Here is a 13,112-nt window from a genome sequence, read left to right as displayed (position 1 = left end):
ACGTCCCGGGGCTAGCGATTTTTCCAGTCGGGCTACCAAAATCTATCTCTGCCCTGCCCGTCGGGCTATTGTAGGAAGGAAAAATATATGCCAATGCTTTTGCATTCTTTCAGAAATGTAGCTGGGTAATTATGTCATCGGTGAGCCACTGTCAATATGTGACATATTGAAATCGCGTTTGAATTTGCGCTTGTTTTTTGCTTTCACTTTGCAATCGCGCAAACTGTGTATAGAGAGCGACAGTACTGATTGGTGAGTGATGATAATTTGCGCACCAATTCCTCTGACATCGTCTTATCAATCGTTAGCTTACTATGCAAACATGACAAGTGAAATCTCCCGCAGCAAGCTTAAACATATGAGAGGTTGATTGAGCAGAGAATCGCTGACCGTTATGTGTGTGTATGTAAAAGCAGCAGGATATATATTTTAGTTCTGCTGAGCCAAATAAGACAGGTCAGGGTGAAGAAGTGACAGCCAAAGAAAAGCTTACCACAAAACGGAAAAGTTATGACAAATCAGACTATAAGGCAAAAAGAAAGTGCAGCTTTATGGTTTCATGGACAAAAGAATTTCTGTGGCTGCAATATGACGAGCTAAATAACCAGGGGTGCACATAAGTGGTCCACAGGTGCGCATTCGCTGTCAAAATAAAAAACGCGCACAAGATATGAAGTTGCAACGCGTGTTTGCATACATAAGATTTTCTGGAGGAGGACAGACATTTGTTTAGAACTCTTAAAGATGTCGAAGAAGCTCCTTTAAGCAATTACTTTGGTGTTCCTCTACCTCCAAAGAAATGTCAGAAGGAGTCCGAACCACAAAAGAAGCGCGTATTCTCAGAAAAGTGGTTGCAGGAGGTGAGCTGGCTTCAAACAAATGATGAACGCACAGAGATGTGGTGCAGAATATGCCGTGAAAATCCCACTCTAGCGGACAAAAACAGTGCTTTTTATATGGACGCAAACGCGCGTTGCAACTTCTTATCTGGTGCGCGTCTTTTATTTTGACAGGGAATGCGCACATGCGGACCACTTATGTGCACCCGTGTAAATAACATAATGTTCTGCCGGGTGTGTTGTTGGTTTTCTCTCGATTTCTGAGTCGACAAGCGCCTTTGTTACTGGGACCAGTCATTTTAAGAAAGGCCCCCATTAGAACCCATGAGAAATGCAAGAAATGCATTATTGCTCAGTCTGCAATATCTTTCCCAGAACAAACACCAATTGCAAATAACATACTAAAAATAAACCTGAAAAATCTGTTTAGAACAGCGTACTATGTTGCAAAGAGTGAACTACCACTGGCAAAATTTAGCAGTCTTTGCAAACTTCAAAAAGCAAATGGCCTCGATCTTGGTTCCACTTGTCTCTTACCCGTGACTTCAGCGGAAATTTCAAAGTCAGGATCTGACACAGACTGATTCATGTCCTACAGTTCTTACAAGTTCATAGAAATTTCTGTTCAATTAGAACCAAGTATTTGAGTTGATGATTGTAATTTTTATACAATGTTGTAATTTGTTTTTCAACATTTTTTTGATTAATGTTTTGTTTCCTTTACAATATTATACTTTAATGTATAATATTGTAAAGGAAACAAAACAGGAAACAAAACATCAATCAAAAAATTGCTCTCTTTTTTTATTCGGGCTACTTACATTTATTTTGGGCTACCAAAAACTGAAGAGTCCCTGCCCGAAGGGCTACCAGGGATTTTGAAATTTTGAGAGCCCTGAGTCTACTGCTGAAGGAGCTGCTCAGGGACAGATGGTGAGAGTTGTTGTCCATAATGGACATTAGCTTGGCTAACATCCTCCTCCCATCCACCTCCTCTATGGAGTCAAAGTGTCATAAAAGGTCCTTGTAATGTTCTGCACCTCTCAAAAGGCTTCAGCTGACCAGCAGATGAAGACAACTTTGGTCGTTCTTGTACACAGGATAAGAGTTATGACCACTCCAGTTTCCTGTTAAGATTTGTATGTATCTATCACTTCCAAAACTATCCAACCCGTGGATGTTACAGTTACAGGCCTACATTATCACTGCAATATACAGCTAAGCAAAGAGTTATGCCTTTTTGCTTAGCTGTATAGCAACATGAAACAACAGCAAGGATAGGAAGGGGCCTGCCAAATCAAATATGTGGAGCTAACTGCTGTGCTGACCTCTTGTGACTAAAGGAGTAACTCAAAGTAGCTTTGATCTGATCGCATGCTTAAACACCATAGAAGAGTACCTCTGGCTGTGATTAAAACCACATTTACAAAAGATCGTAATTAAAATTAGTTAAAAACACTATACTGGGATGTATGGTGACATAACATGAAACAAATTGAGCCTATCCAAGCTGTCTGAGGGCAAGAGCTGGGGTACACCCTGGACAGATCTAATGTGAAATATATTAAACTAACTAACTAAATTAAAATTTCCAATTACATTTTTTTGTAGTGGTGAACAATCTACAATCCACCGGAGGGAGCTGCAGTACAAGTAGCCTCCTTATTTTCCACTACACTGGAAAATAAAAACAAAAGAGCAAAAGAAGAACAAAAACAATGGAAGTTTCGCAAAACCTAGGCTATACTGAACGAATACTAGCACAGTGCCCAATAAGTTTAAGAAGCACTGCAGATGCAGAAGGTGCTTTTATCTGTCAGTGCAGTTAAAAAAAAATGAAGTAAATACATTTGTGCCATAGAAAGTCAGACTTTGAATTAAAGGTGACATATCCAGGGCACAATTAAAAAATATGTTTTAGCCTTTATAAGCGTCCCCTGGTCTCTATGACTACATTTCTGCTCCCGCGAGATGTTGTTTTAAGCTGAGCTGAGTCCCCGGATGGCAGTTGCTATGGATACAGGAGTTGTCTTCACCTGTGGTGAAGTTTAAAACCAATTTGTTTACACGGACCCGACTAATTAACAGGTGAGATATTTTCTCTTCAACTTAATCTCTCTTTAAGGGAACTTTTCGCTTAGGCTCAGAAAATAGTCTTTCGGTACGTACGTACGGTTTACGTACCGTAAACGTCGACTACAGACATCGTATTAAGGGCATTCTCTCTGTGTCAGATAAGAAGCACAACACGACATAATAGTTTAAGCCTCAGCATTGATTCGATTATAATATCAACCTTTAACTTTCCAATGCCATAAATCAGAGATCATGGAGTCTGAGGATCAGCTGAACGAACTGCGGCTTCAGTTTCAAGCACTGCAAAAACAGCAGGAAAAAAGGAAACAGGAGAGGAAAAAGGAAACACAGCCAGACAAGCTCAATGACAGTGGCGCTCAGGATGATTTGGATCTGTCTAACCAAGGTGTTCAGGCAAGCTGTGATGCTCCCCAAAACAGGTGAGACTTAAATTAAATGTTTTTCAAGGTATTTTCCATAAATGTTGCTACATAAACCACTATGAAGGAATATATTATTCAAGACTGGAAATCTTTGTCATCTGCATGCAGTCATGTGAAAAACTAAGTGGCTTGCAGCAATAACTTCGAGTAATCATTTTCTGTATGATGAATTTTGGCTCACTCTTCCATACAGCAGTGCTTTTGTTCTTTGAGGTTTGCAGGGTAGGTCCCATGGCCTGATAAGTCAGGCTGAGGTCTGAACATTGACTTGAATTGCAACACATTCTTTTGTTGTTGTTCAGTCAGATTTGCTGCTGTGATTGAGATCATTGTCCTGTGATTGCATGATCAAATTTCAACCAAGTTTGAGTTTTCAGACAGATGTTCTCACATTTGACTCTAGAATACTTTGGTACTGTATACAGAGAAGCAGTGACTGCAAAGTGCCCAGGTCCTGTGGCTGCAAAACAAGTCCAAATCACCACCCCTTCACCACAATGTCTGACAGTTGGTATGAGGCGTTTTTGTGCTGATATGCTGTGTTTGGTTTTTACCAAACATGTTGCTGTGCATTATGATCAAACACATCCACTTTGGTGGACATTGTTCCAGAAGTTTTGTGGTTTGTTGAGATTCAACTCTGCAATGCCATGCCATGTTCTTTTTAGAGAGAAAAGGCTTTCTCTTGGCCTTTCCAAACAAGCCATACTTGTTCAGTCTTTTTCTAATTGTATTGTCATGAACTTCAATATTTAACATGCCAAGTGAGGCCTGTAGATTCTGAGCGTTGCTAAGTCTGTCCTTGGGATGAATTTGCTGGGACACCCACTTTTTGGAAGATTGTGGCATCTGAATGGTCCGGACCAGTAAACTGCCAAAATTTCTGCTTTTCATAGCGCTCACACTTTCTGATGATCAGTTAATTGCACATGGCTGCCACTAACCCATTTAAGGTAACCACTAAAGGTGGACTCAATTTTTCACAGGACTGTACAGAATCCCATGAAAACTGTCATTTTCACATGGTTGTAAATAACCATTCTGTCATGTTACATTCATCCTTGTTCATTTTGTCTACCATAGGCTGTTGCACATTCAGAATAAGGCCCTCCTTGACCAATTGAGAGAGCTAAAGGATGAAAATGGTCGGCTCTTCAAACTTCTGAGCGAGAAGGATTTTGAAATTAAGCACCTGAAGAGGAAAAGAGACGAAGAAAGACTGGCTTTAGCAGGTATAATGTAAATTGTTTTACTCTTTTTTTTTTTCTTTTTTTTTTTTGCATTGAGATGTTACAGACATGTGACAGCTTCTTCCTGCTTCATCAACTCATCTGTTTAGGTACTTCAGGCTTGGCAGGAGCTGTAGCTGCCACCAAGATTGTTGAGCTATCCAAGAAGAATAGAGAACTAACTGCTGAAATTGAGCAAGAGAAGATTAAATGTAAGCAAAACGGCAACAGAATCAAAGAGCTTGAGAGAGAGGTAAAGTTTTGCTTTATGTGTATCATTTGAAATAATTTGATGCATGAAAATTTGTCCTTCTCAGAAAAACTGTTGTGACTTTCTGTAGCTGCAGGCCATGCTGGTACATGGTGTACCTGGGCAAAAAGTAGATTCAAAGTCACCAGTTAAGATCTCATCTGAAGAATGTGAGGTAAGGAATAATAACAAAAGGAACATTTTGCTGTAGGGTCCTAACTAAAATAATGGCATCACTGAAAGGATCATTTATGACTTGTTTCTGAAAGCAGGAAAGTGCACTGGTTAAATCTCTGCAGGAAAAATTAGCAACTACCCAACTGAAGGTGACTGAGTATCGCAACCAGGTGCAGTCTGCCAAGCAGGAGTTGAAAATGGCACAGAAGGTAGGAGACTTACTTTATTTTCTGTCTTATATGCAATCACTCAAGAAGAATATTTTATATCTGAATGATTTTTCACAAGTGACTTATAGATTCTAAAATATGAACTACTTCAGGTTCTGATTAGTGAGATTGGAGAGGAGGTCAACCTTCAGCAATTACTAAGCTGCCCTGGGAGCTTTAGAGGTCGAGCACAGCAGATACTGGCTCTGCAGACAAGGGTAGGTTCAAAATTGAAGTTGAACTTGATTTTACATAAATGTATTTTAAAGTTACAACATTATAACCAATGAAGTGCTTTTCAAAATAGTGAGTTCACAGGAAAGCATAAAAAAAAACCCCTGAAACTGAACTGATGATGAACAAAACTTGAACAACAGGTACGAGAGCTTGAGCAGCAGCTGAACAAATCAACACAACAAAGGCAGTCAAGTGTTCTGAGTGGAGAGGAAGAGTTTCTGGGCATGGGTGTTCTTCAGAAAACTCCTCCTCAGGAAAGAAATGTCAACTACATCCGCACTATAGAGAAAGAGAAGAGGGTAGCCCTTGAGGTATGTATAGCCACAACCACAGAGGCCTGCAGACCAACCATCAGTTGCTTGGCGAAAGTGTGTGTGTGTGTGTGTGTGTGTGTTTTTCTTTTTTTTTTTACCAATGCCAGCCACTTATTAAATGAAAATTTGAATTTCAGAGATATATAAAAAGTTCTTATTTCAAACTGACTATGAGAAATGGGTCCATGCATTCATATCAAGCAGGTTAAACTGTATTGCTGTAAGAGAGTCCTTACACATATGCTGTAAGTTCAGCATTTTATTAGCACTCAAGGAGCGAAGTCACAACAGTGGTTCCAAGTTCAATGCAGAATTACATTTAAAACCCTTCTATTAGTTCATAAAGCTCTCAATGGCTTGGCACCCCCAGTACATCTCTGACTTGCGCAGCCTCTTTAACCCAATTAGACCTCTCAGGTCAGCAGGTGCAGATCTTTTGGCTATTCCCAAAATTAGATTTAAGTGTGCTCAGGTGCTTCAGTTACTGTGGTCCTGTTGTTTGGAACAAGTATCCCACTGACTTGAGGTCAGACAGACTCAAACCATGTTATCCTCACAGGCTTACAGTTAATAATTGTGTGTGTGTGTGTGTGTGTTGACTTGTATTTTATGTCTCTGTGTTTTTAATCACCTTGAGCCAGTGCAAACCTACATACGTTTTTCTGATTTCATTTCTTATGTTAAGAAAACAGACTTTACATGTAATCAAAAAAAGAAACTGCCATTTAGTGCCTGCTGGAAGTCACGTGCATGTTGGATTGTGAGAGGGTTGTTGACTGGTCTCTCTGTCTGTTTAACTGGGACTTAGGCAATGATTTTATATGAACATAGACATTACATTGTTAATGTGCTAAGGCCCTTCTCTCCTTCCACAACTGTGCAGAGGCTCTCAGTGGATTATGAGGCGCTCTTGAAAGAACACAAAGATGTGAAGCAAAAGCTGGAAGCCTCTAAAGCCAGGAGCAAAACTCTATCTGCTGAAGTCAAAATTCTGAAGCATCAAATATCAACCCTGATGGAGAAGGGGAAACACGATGATGAGTTCGTGGCTGCTTTGATGGTAAGAAATTAGACTGGAGACAAATATCTGGTTAGAGTCGTATAGATTCTACCTTTTAATAAATGTATATATTAATAAGAAAGTAGGTATTGTAAGACTTTAAATAAGGTATCTCATGCATGATTACACTATTAATAGTTTTGTTAAATACCATGGCAGTTAGTACCTATGCCGGCTTGTACACATACACAAGAGACACGAGAGTTCTTCTTTACTGATGTTTACTGTGCTTCTCTTAACGTACACAGGTACACCGTAGAACTGGTGAATACAAATGTACAAGAAAATTATATTTCAGCATTAAAACATATTACAATATAAAATTCACAAAATATAAACAAACATACTACTTTGGCCTGCAAGTAGACAAACTGGTGTAACTGGAACTTAGGGCTTATTTCTTCTTTCTTAGCTTGACTTTTACACGGCTAGACCGTCACCATGCGCAGCTTCTCTGACCTTACTTCCCAAAACAGGAAGTGACCTCTGCCCTTACCTTATACCAAAAAAGGAAAATGTTAACACAAAAATAAAACATACAAAATAAAATGCGTTAGTTACATTATCATTACAAGAGCTCCGCCTAGTGGTCAAATACTAACATTTCACCAACTGTTACAGTACCAATTTCACTTGACATTTATGAGTTGAAGTCAACATACTGCAAAGTAGAGGATATCCTGTGATGTGTCCATGCTTTACTACTACTGTTCCTATAAAGTGTGTATATCTTTTCTACCTCTGGCAGAAGCAGCAGGCCCAGATGCAGATGGTATTAAAACAACTCAGCCAAAAGCAAAACGTACAGAGCAAGGTGATGCAGCAGAGTGTAGGACAACAGCTGAGCAACATACCTTCAGAGCACAGTGCTATCATCCAGAGATTTAAGGAGATACTTGCTGAGAAAGATGCTATTATCAAAAAACTACAGAAAAAACAGCAATTCTCTGATAAGGTAATCAAGAAATAATTACCAGGGTTTTTTTTGTTTTTGTTTTTTTATTTTTGTGCATTCTCCGAGATTCAGCATGAGATGTCTGACCAGCAATTAAACGTGTGTTTATAGGTGTTGAAGAACGATGATGTGCACAGACAGCCCAGCATCAGGATAACAAACTGTACTTCTGCTGTTTCCCCAGAAGAGGGAGACATTACCAAAAGAATTCCATCTTCAGGGTACTTGTGCTGGTTTAATATCTGATAATCATTAAAATATGCTTATTGTTAGTTTAGCTTAGTGGGTCCCAATCTGTGGGATATGGATCCATTGCACGTGGTGAGAAATAAAATATTTAAGCCAAAAATTACTTAAGTAAGATTAAGCTGGGAACCTTTTTTTTTTTTTTTTTTTTTTTTTTTAGGTTTGAGAAAGAATTATGACGTGTTGAGTAAGAACTGTTTTAGCTTCATACAACTTTGAGGAACCCTGATTTACTTCTTTAGGACAGATAATTTTTGTTCATCTCGTCTTCTGTTTTGCACTTGAAACCAGCCTCTGAGGCTAAGTGTCACACATAGCACTGATATCTCTCGTCTTGTCTAGAAACATAAAGCTAAATAATTACCTAAGGTTAACATTGGGGTGCACTGTTATTGGCGTATTGATGACTGTGATGTTAAACACTTCTGTATTCCTGTGGGATTTCTGTTTACCACCTTCAAATGTTTTGTTTTTCAGTTCAATTTCTAAATTTGGTCACAAACTGGTGCTGCCAGCTGTGGGAAGTGGCATAGAATTCACGTAAGTTTAATGTGTACCATGTCTGCTCTGTACTGACATGGGCATCACTATGAAATTAGTAAACAAAATTCCTGACTGTGACATGATAACCCAAGTCCTCTTTGTGGAGAAGGACTAACAAGCTTGAGAGGTCTGTAGAATATACTGCAGATGTTCTTTAGTTGTTTTTTTTTTTGTTCTCTTCAGTCTATCGCTCACAGTGTAATTCTGTCAGTGGGACAGGGTTGTGAAATGCACATCTTTGTGTGAAAGTATAGATCGAAAAATACCACTTCACCTGAAGGCTTAAAACAGTTTTGATTGATTCCTCCAAAATACCCAAACAAAAAAAAAATAGATAAAAACATCGAGCAAGCAGCACAGGTCATGAAATGTCTCCAAAAGCGAGATAGTTTTCATTTTCTTACAGAGGATCCAGATTGCTGTAGCTAACAGCTCTCCAGCTTGATCTGGAACGGCATCTTTATGCCACTGCTGCTGGCTCTCTTACTCGTCAAAGATGGTGATGAAGGAGTGCTTTATTGGTGAAAAAAGGCCAGTTGAGTCAATACCCATGTGGTGGTTGTTGGTTGTTTGGTTGTTTTGTTTTGTTGGGGTTTTTTTTGCAAATGAAGTGGTCGGATGATTCACGCAAATGTTCTTTCTTCACATTTCAAGTTTGCACTTTTGCGTACTGCACAAAGCTAAAGTAGCCCATTTTATTTTCTTGTCAGTGTAAAAATTAAATGCTATAATGCTGCACAACTAAAATGTTAAATCAGTTTGTATATTTCCATCCCAAGATTACAAACACAGGGAGGCTATTTCTGTTGGTGTTTGTTCATTTTATTTATGCAGTGCACACCACAGTAATGACTGTGGTGTGCACTAATGAGAGCGTGGTGGTTTATTTTACAGTTTTCAATTTAACGTCAGAAATTTAATGGTGCAAAAATGAAACTTTATATAAAATTACACATATTTATCAAGCTAATAGCTTGTCTGGGTAAGTATAATCTACAGTGGGGCAAAAAAGTATTTAGTCAGCCACCGATTGTGGAAGTGCCCCCACTTAAAATGATGACAGAGGTCAGTAATTTGCACCAGAGGTACACTTCAACTGTGAGAGACAGAATGTGAAAAAAAAATCCATGAATCCACATGGTAGGATTTGTAAAGAATTTATTCGTAAATTAGGGTGGAAAATAAGTATTTGGTCACCTCAAACAAGGAAAATCTCTGGCTCTCACAGACCTGTAATGTCTTCTGTAAGAAGCTTTTCTGTCCCCCACTCGTTACCTGTATGAATGGCACCTGTTTGAACTCATCATCTGTGTAAAAGACACCTGTCCACAGCCTCAAACAGTCAGACTCCAAACTCCGCCATGGCCAAGACCAAACAGCTTTCGAAGGACACCAGGAAAAGTATTGTAGACCTGCACCAGACTGGGAAGAGTGAATCTACAATAGGCAAGCATCTTGGTGTGAAAAAATCAACTGTGGGAGCAATCATCAGAAAATGGAAGACATACAAGACCACTGATAATCTCCCTCGATCTGGGGCTCCACGCAAGATCTCATCCCGTGGGGTCAAAATGATCATGAGAACGGTGAGCAAAGATCCCAGAACCACACGGGGGGACCTGGTGAATGACCTGCAGAGAGCTGGGACCAAAGTAACAAAGGTCACCATCAGTAACACACTACAACGGCAGGGAATCAAATCCCGCAGTGCCAGACGTGTTCCGCTGCTGAAGCCAGTGCATGTCCAGGCCCGTCTGAAGTTTGCCAGAGAGCACATGGATGATACAGCAGAGGATTGGGAGAATGTCATGTGGTCAGATGAAACCAAAGTAGAACTTTTTGGTATAAACTCAACTCGTCGTGTTTGGAGGAAGACGAATACTGAGTTGCATCCCAAGAACACCATACCTACTGTGAAGCATGGGGGTGGAAACATCATGCTATGGGGCTGTTTTTCTGCCAAGGGGACAGGATGACTGATCCGTGTTAAGGACAGAATGAATGGGGCCATGTATCGTGAGATTTTGAGCCAAAACCTCCTTCCATCAGTGAGAACTTTGAAGATGAAACGAGGCTGGGTCTTCCAACATGACAATGATCCAAAACACACCGCCCGGGCAACAAAGGAGTGGCTCCGTAAGAAGCATTTGAAAGTCCTGGAGTGGCCTAGCCATTCTCCAGACCTCAACCCCATAGAAAATCTGTGGCGGGAGTTGAAAGTCCGTGTTGCTCGGCGACAGCCCCAAAACATCACTGCTCTCGAGAAGATCTGCATGGAGGAATGGGCCAAAATACCAGCTACTGTGTGTGCAAACCTGGTAAAGACCTATAGTAAACGTTTGACCTCTGTTATTGCCAACAAAGGTTATGTTACAAAGTATTGAGTTGTATTTTTGTTATTGACCAAATACTTATTTTCCACCCTGATTTACGAATAAATTCTTTACAAATCCTACCATGTGGATTCATGGATTTTTTTTTTCACATTCTGTCTCTCACAGTTGAAGTGTACCTCTGGTGCAAATTACTGACCTCTGTCATCATTTTAGGTGGGGGAACTTGCACAATCGGTGGCTGACTAAATACTTTTTTGCCCCACTGTATATTTGTCACTCCAAAGCTGTGTCTGTTAAGAAGAATTCCGTTGCATTAACTCTAATGCAATCCAACATTTGTCTTACTCTTCTAGAGAGAAAGTGATGAGCCACACATGTTTGGAGGCACAAGCACCAAGAGGAGCACCACAGGCCAGTGATCCTGGAGGAGTTTGAGAGGCCAAAATTAGATTAAAGTAAACACTGTCCATGCAGCATGGCTAGGACTGATATGCCAAGGCTCAGTGACAGCATGATGTGACAATATCAGGATTTTTTTCTTCTTCTCTTTTTTTTTTCTTCTTTTTCAATTTCCCCCTTATCTTTCTTGCACGTGGCTATCACAGCTCTGTCGGCAGGAGCAGAGTCCCTGAGCACCATGGAGTTTCTGAGCAACAGGAACTGTCCACAGACAAACCTGAACAGACTGTCCAACAGTCCAGAATTTGTAAACACTTTATTTCTTTGACAACACTGCCTTAAACTGGTTCTGGTTCAGGAGTTTTCTTTCTCCAACCATAAGAGTTAACCAGACGACAGAAATAATGATGTGCGGCGGTAGACACGCTGCAGATAGCAGTGCTCATTCTGCCCGTCACATCAAGGTTGCACGGAGATGTTCATGTTGTTCTTGTATGTTGTCTCTTGGCTGGTCATTCAGCTGGAGGAAACGCGGGCGCTGAGGGCATCCCTAAAGAGCACTCTCCACCATGACCTGCAGCTTTCAGTGACGTGATGAGACAAGTCAGGCATGTTTTCCTGGAGGCTCTGTGACAGCACAGACAAGACACTATCCAGGGGAACTGGCTGGTCCCTGCTCAGCCTCACTTCCAGCTGAGCCCTACCTTCTCCTGTCACATGTGACAAAACAGCAGCCTGCAGGAGAAAGGAAAAAAAAAAAAACTCTCCTCTTCAGCCACGCAAACATTATATGCATCTCTGACTTTCTCTCCATTTGAGTCCCCGAAAGACAGTTTGCGACGTAAGGTCGGGTGACCTCGGTTTAACGACTTAAGTACCTTGAGTAAAATAGCTTTCAACTTAACCCTGATGGCATCAGACAAGTGTCCCGGGTGATTGCAGGAGCGGTCGGTGCTGATAAGACGTCTCCCCGTGGTTTCACATCTCGTCTGCTCGCTGTTTTATAAATGTCACTGTCACATTTTATTAAATATATGTTTGTCTTTCCTCGGCTGGTAACCTTAAATGCATTACAGGTATCGAGACCAATGCTGTCTGTTTTCAAAGTAAATATTTTCTGTAAACCAAAGAAACATCCAAATTAATCAGTGAAAAGGAACCGAACCCTCAACAAATATTTTCAATACATTGTTTACCTTCATGGCGATGACTTTGGTTGATTTTTTTTCTTTCTTTTTTTAAGGTTTTTTTTGGCTCCATACAGTTGTAAATAAATGTGCGACAGGCCAGGCTAAATAGTAATCACCACAGTTAAGTTCCCAAATCGTTTCAATATTCCTATTAAATATTAACACTAATCATTTCTGACTTGAAACCAGTTTTGTGGGAATAGCGGTTGAAAATAACTGCAAACTCAAGCTGCACAAACTCCCACTGTAGTCCTCTATACATTCCCCAGAGCAGGTCACACATGTACAGTATATGGCTCTTAATCCAAAGGTTGTCTGGATATGCCCAGTGGGAGTGGCTCTTACATTCATACTAACATCCGAGTTATTTTCTTCCGATGTAGCCAAAAGGGTTTCAGCAGAACATCCCCCCCCCTTTCCTCCCTCTCCACATCACGCTTAATTTAAAACCATGGCTGAGTTAGTGTGCTGCTTCAAATACCGCACTATGTCTTCCAGGACCCTGTGGGAGATTGGCAGGTCCCCATTGGACTGAGCGAGAAAGTGCCACAAGACAAAAATATCAGAGTTTGGACATGATGAAGAAAGCCTTTATGCTCAGAGTAACAA

General features: G+C 40.4%; 1 protein-coding gene across 3 annotated transcripts; it reads left to right on the top strand.

Annotated features, from left to right (window-relative positions):
* The first annotated feature begins 2,814 nt into the window (after positions 1 to 2,814).
* Positions 2,815 to 12,360, top strand: ccdc13 (coiled-coil domain containing 13). 3 transcript variants are annotated; one of them, XM_085439149.1, is made up of 13 exons: positions 2,815 to 2,927; positions 3,163 to 3,355; positions 4,442 to 4,590; positions 4,698 to 4,840; positions 4,929 to 5,012; positions 5,110 to 5,223; positions 5,337 to 5,441; positions 5,601 to 5,771; positions 6,658 to 6,834; positions 7,583 to 7,789; positions 7,901 to 8,010; positions 8,513 to 8,575; positions 11,268 to 12,360. In XM_085439149.1, exons 2-13 carry the CDS (start codon positions 3,168 to 3,170, stop codon positions 11,347 to 11,349), a joined length of 1,593 nt encoding a protein of 530 aa, XP_085295275.1. In that variant the 5' UTR covers positions 2,815 to 2,927; positions 3,163 to 3,167; the 3' UTR covers positions 11,350 to 12,360. The 3 variants fall into 3 exon arrangements, with proteins under 3 accessions (XP_085295275.1, XP_085295274.1, XP_085295276.1); XM_085439148.1 differs by having other exon boundaries at positions 5,107 to 5,223; XM_085439150.1 differs by lacking the exon at positions 8,513 to 8,575 and having other exon boundaries at positions 5,107 to 5,223.
* The last annotated feature ends 752 nt before the right edge of the window (positions 12,361 to 13,112 follow it).

This window comes from Copadichromis virginalis, linkage group LG18 (genome assembly GCF_057382275.1).
Source record: "Copadichromis virginalis isolate Kocher_CV1m ecotype Utaka linkage group LG18, C_Virginalis_male_GT1.1, whole genome shotgun sequence".
NCBI classification, from domain to species: Eukaryota; Metazoa; Chordata; class Actinopteri; order Cichliformes; family Cichlidae; genus Copadichromis; species Copadichromis virginalis.
This window is presented reverse-complemented; position numbering and strand designations above follow the sequence as displayed.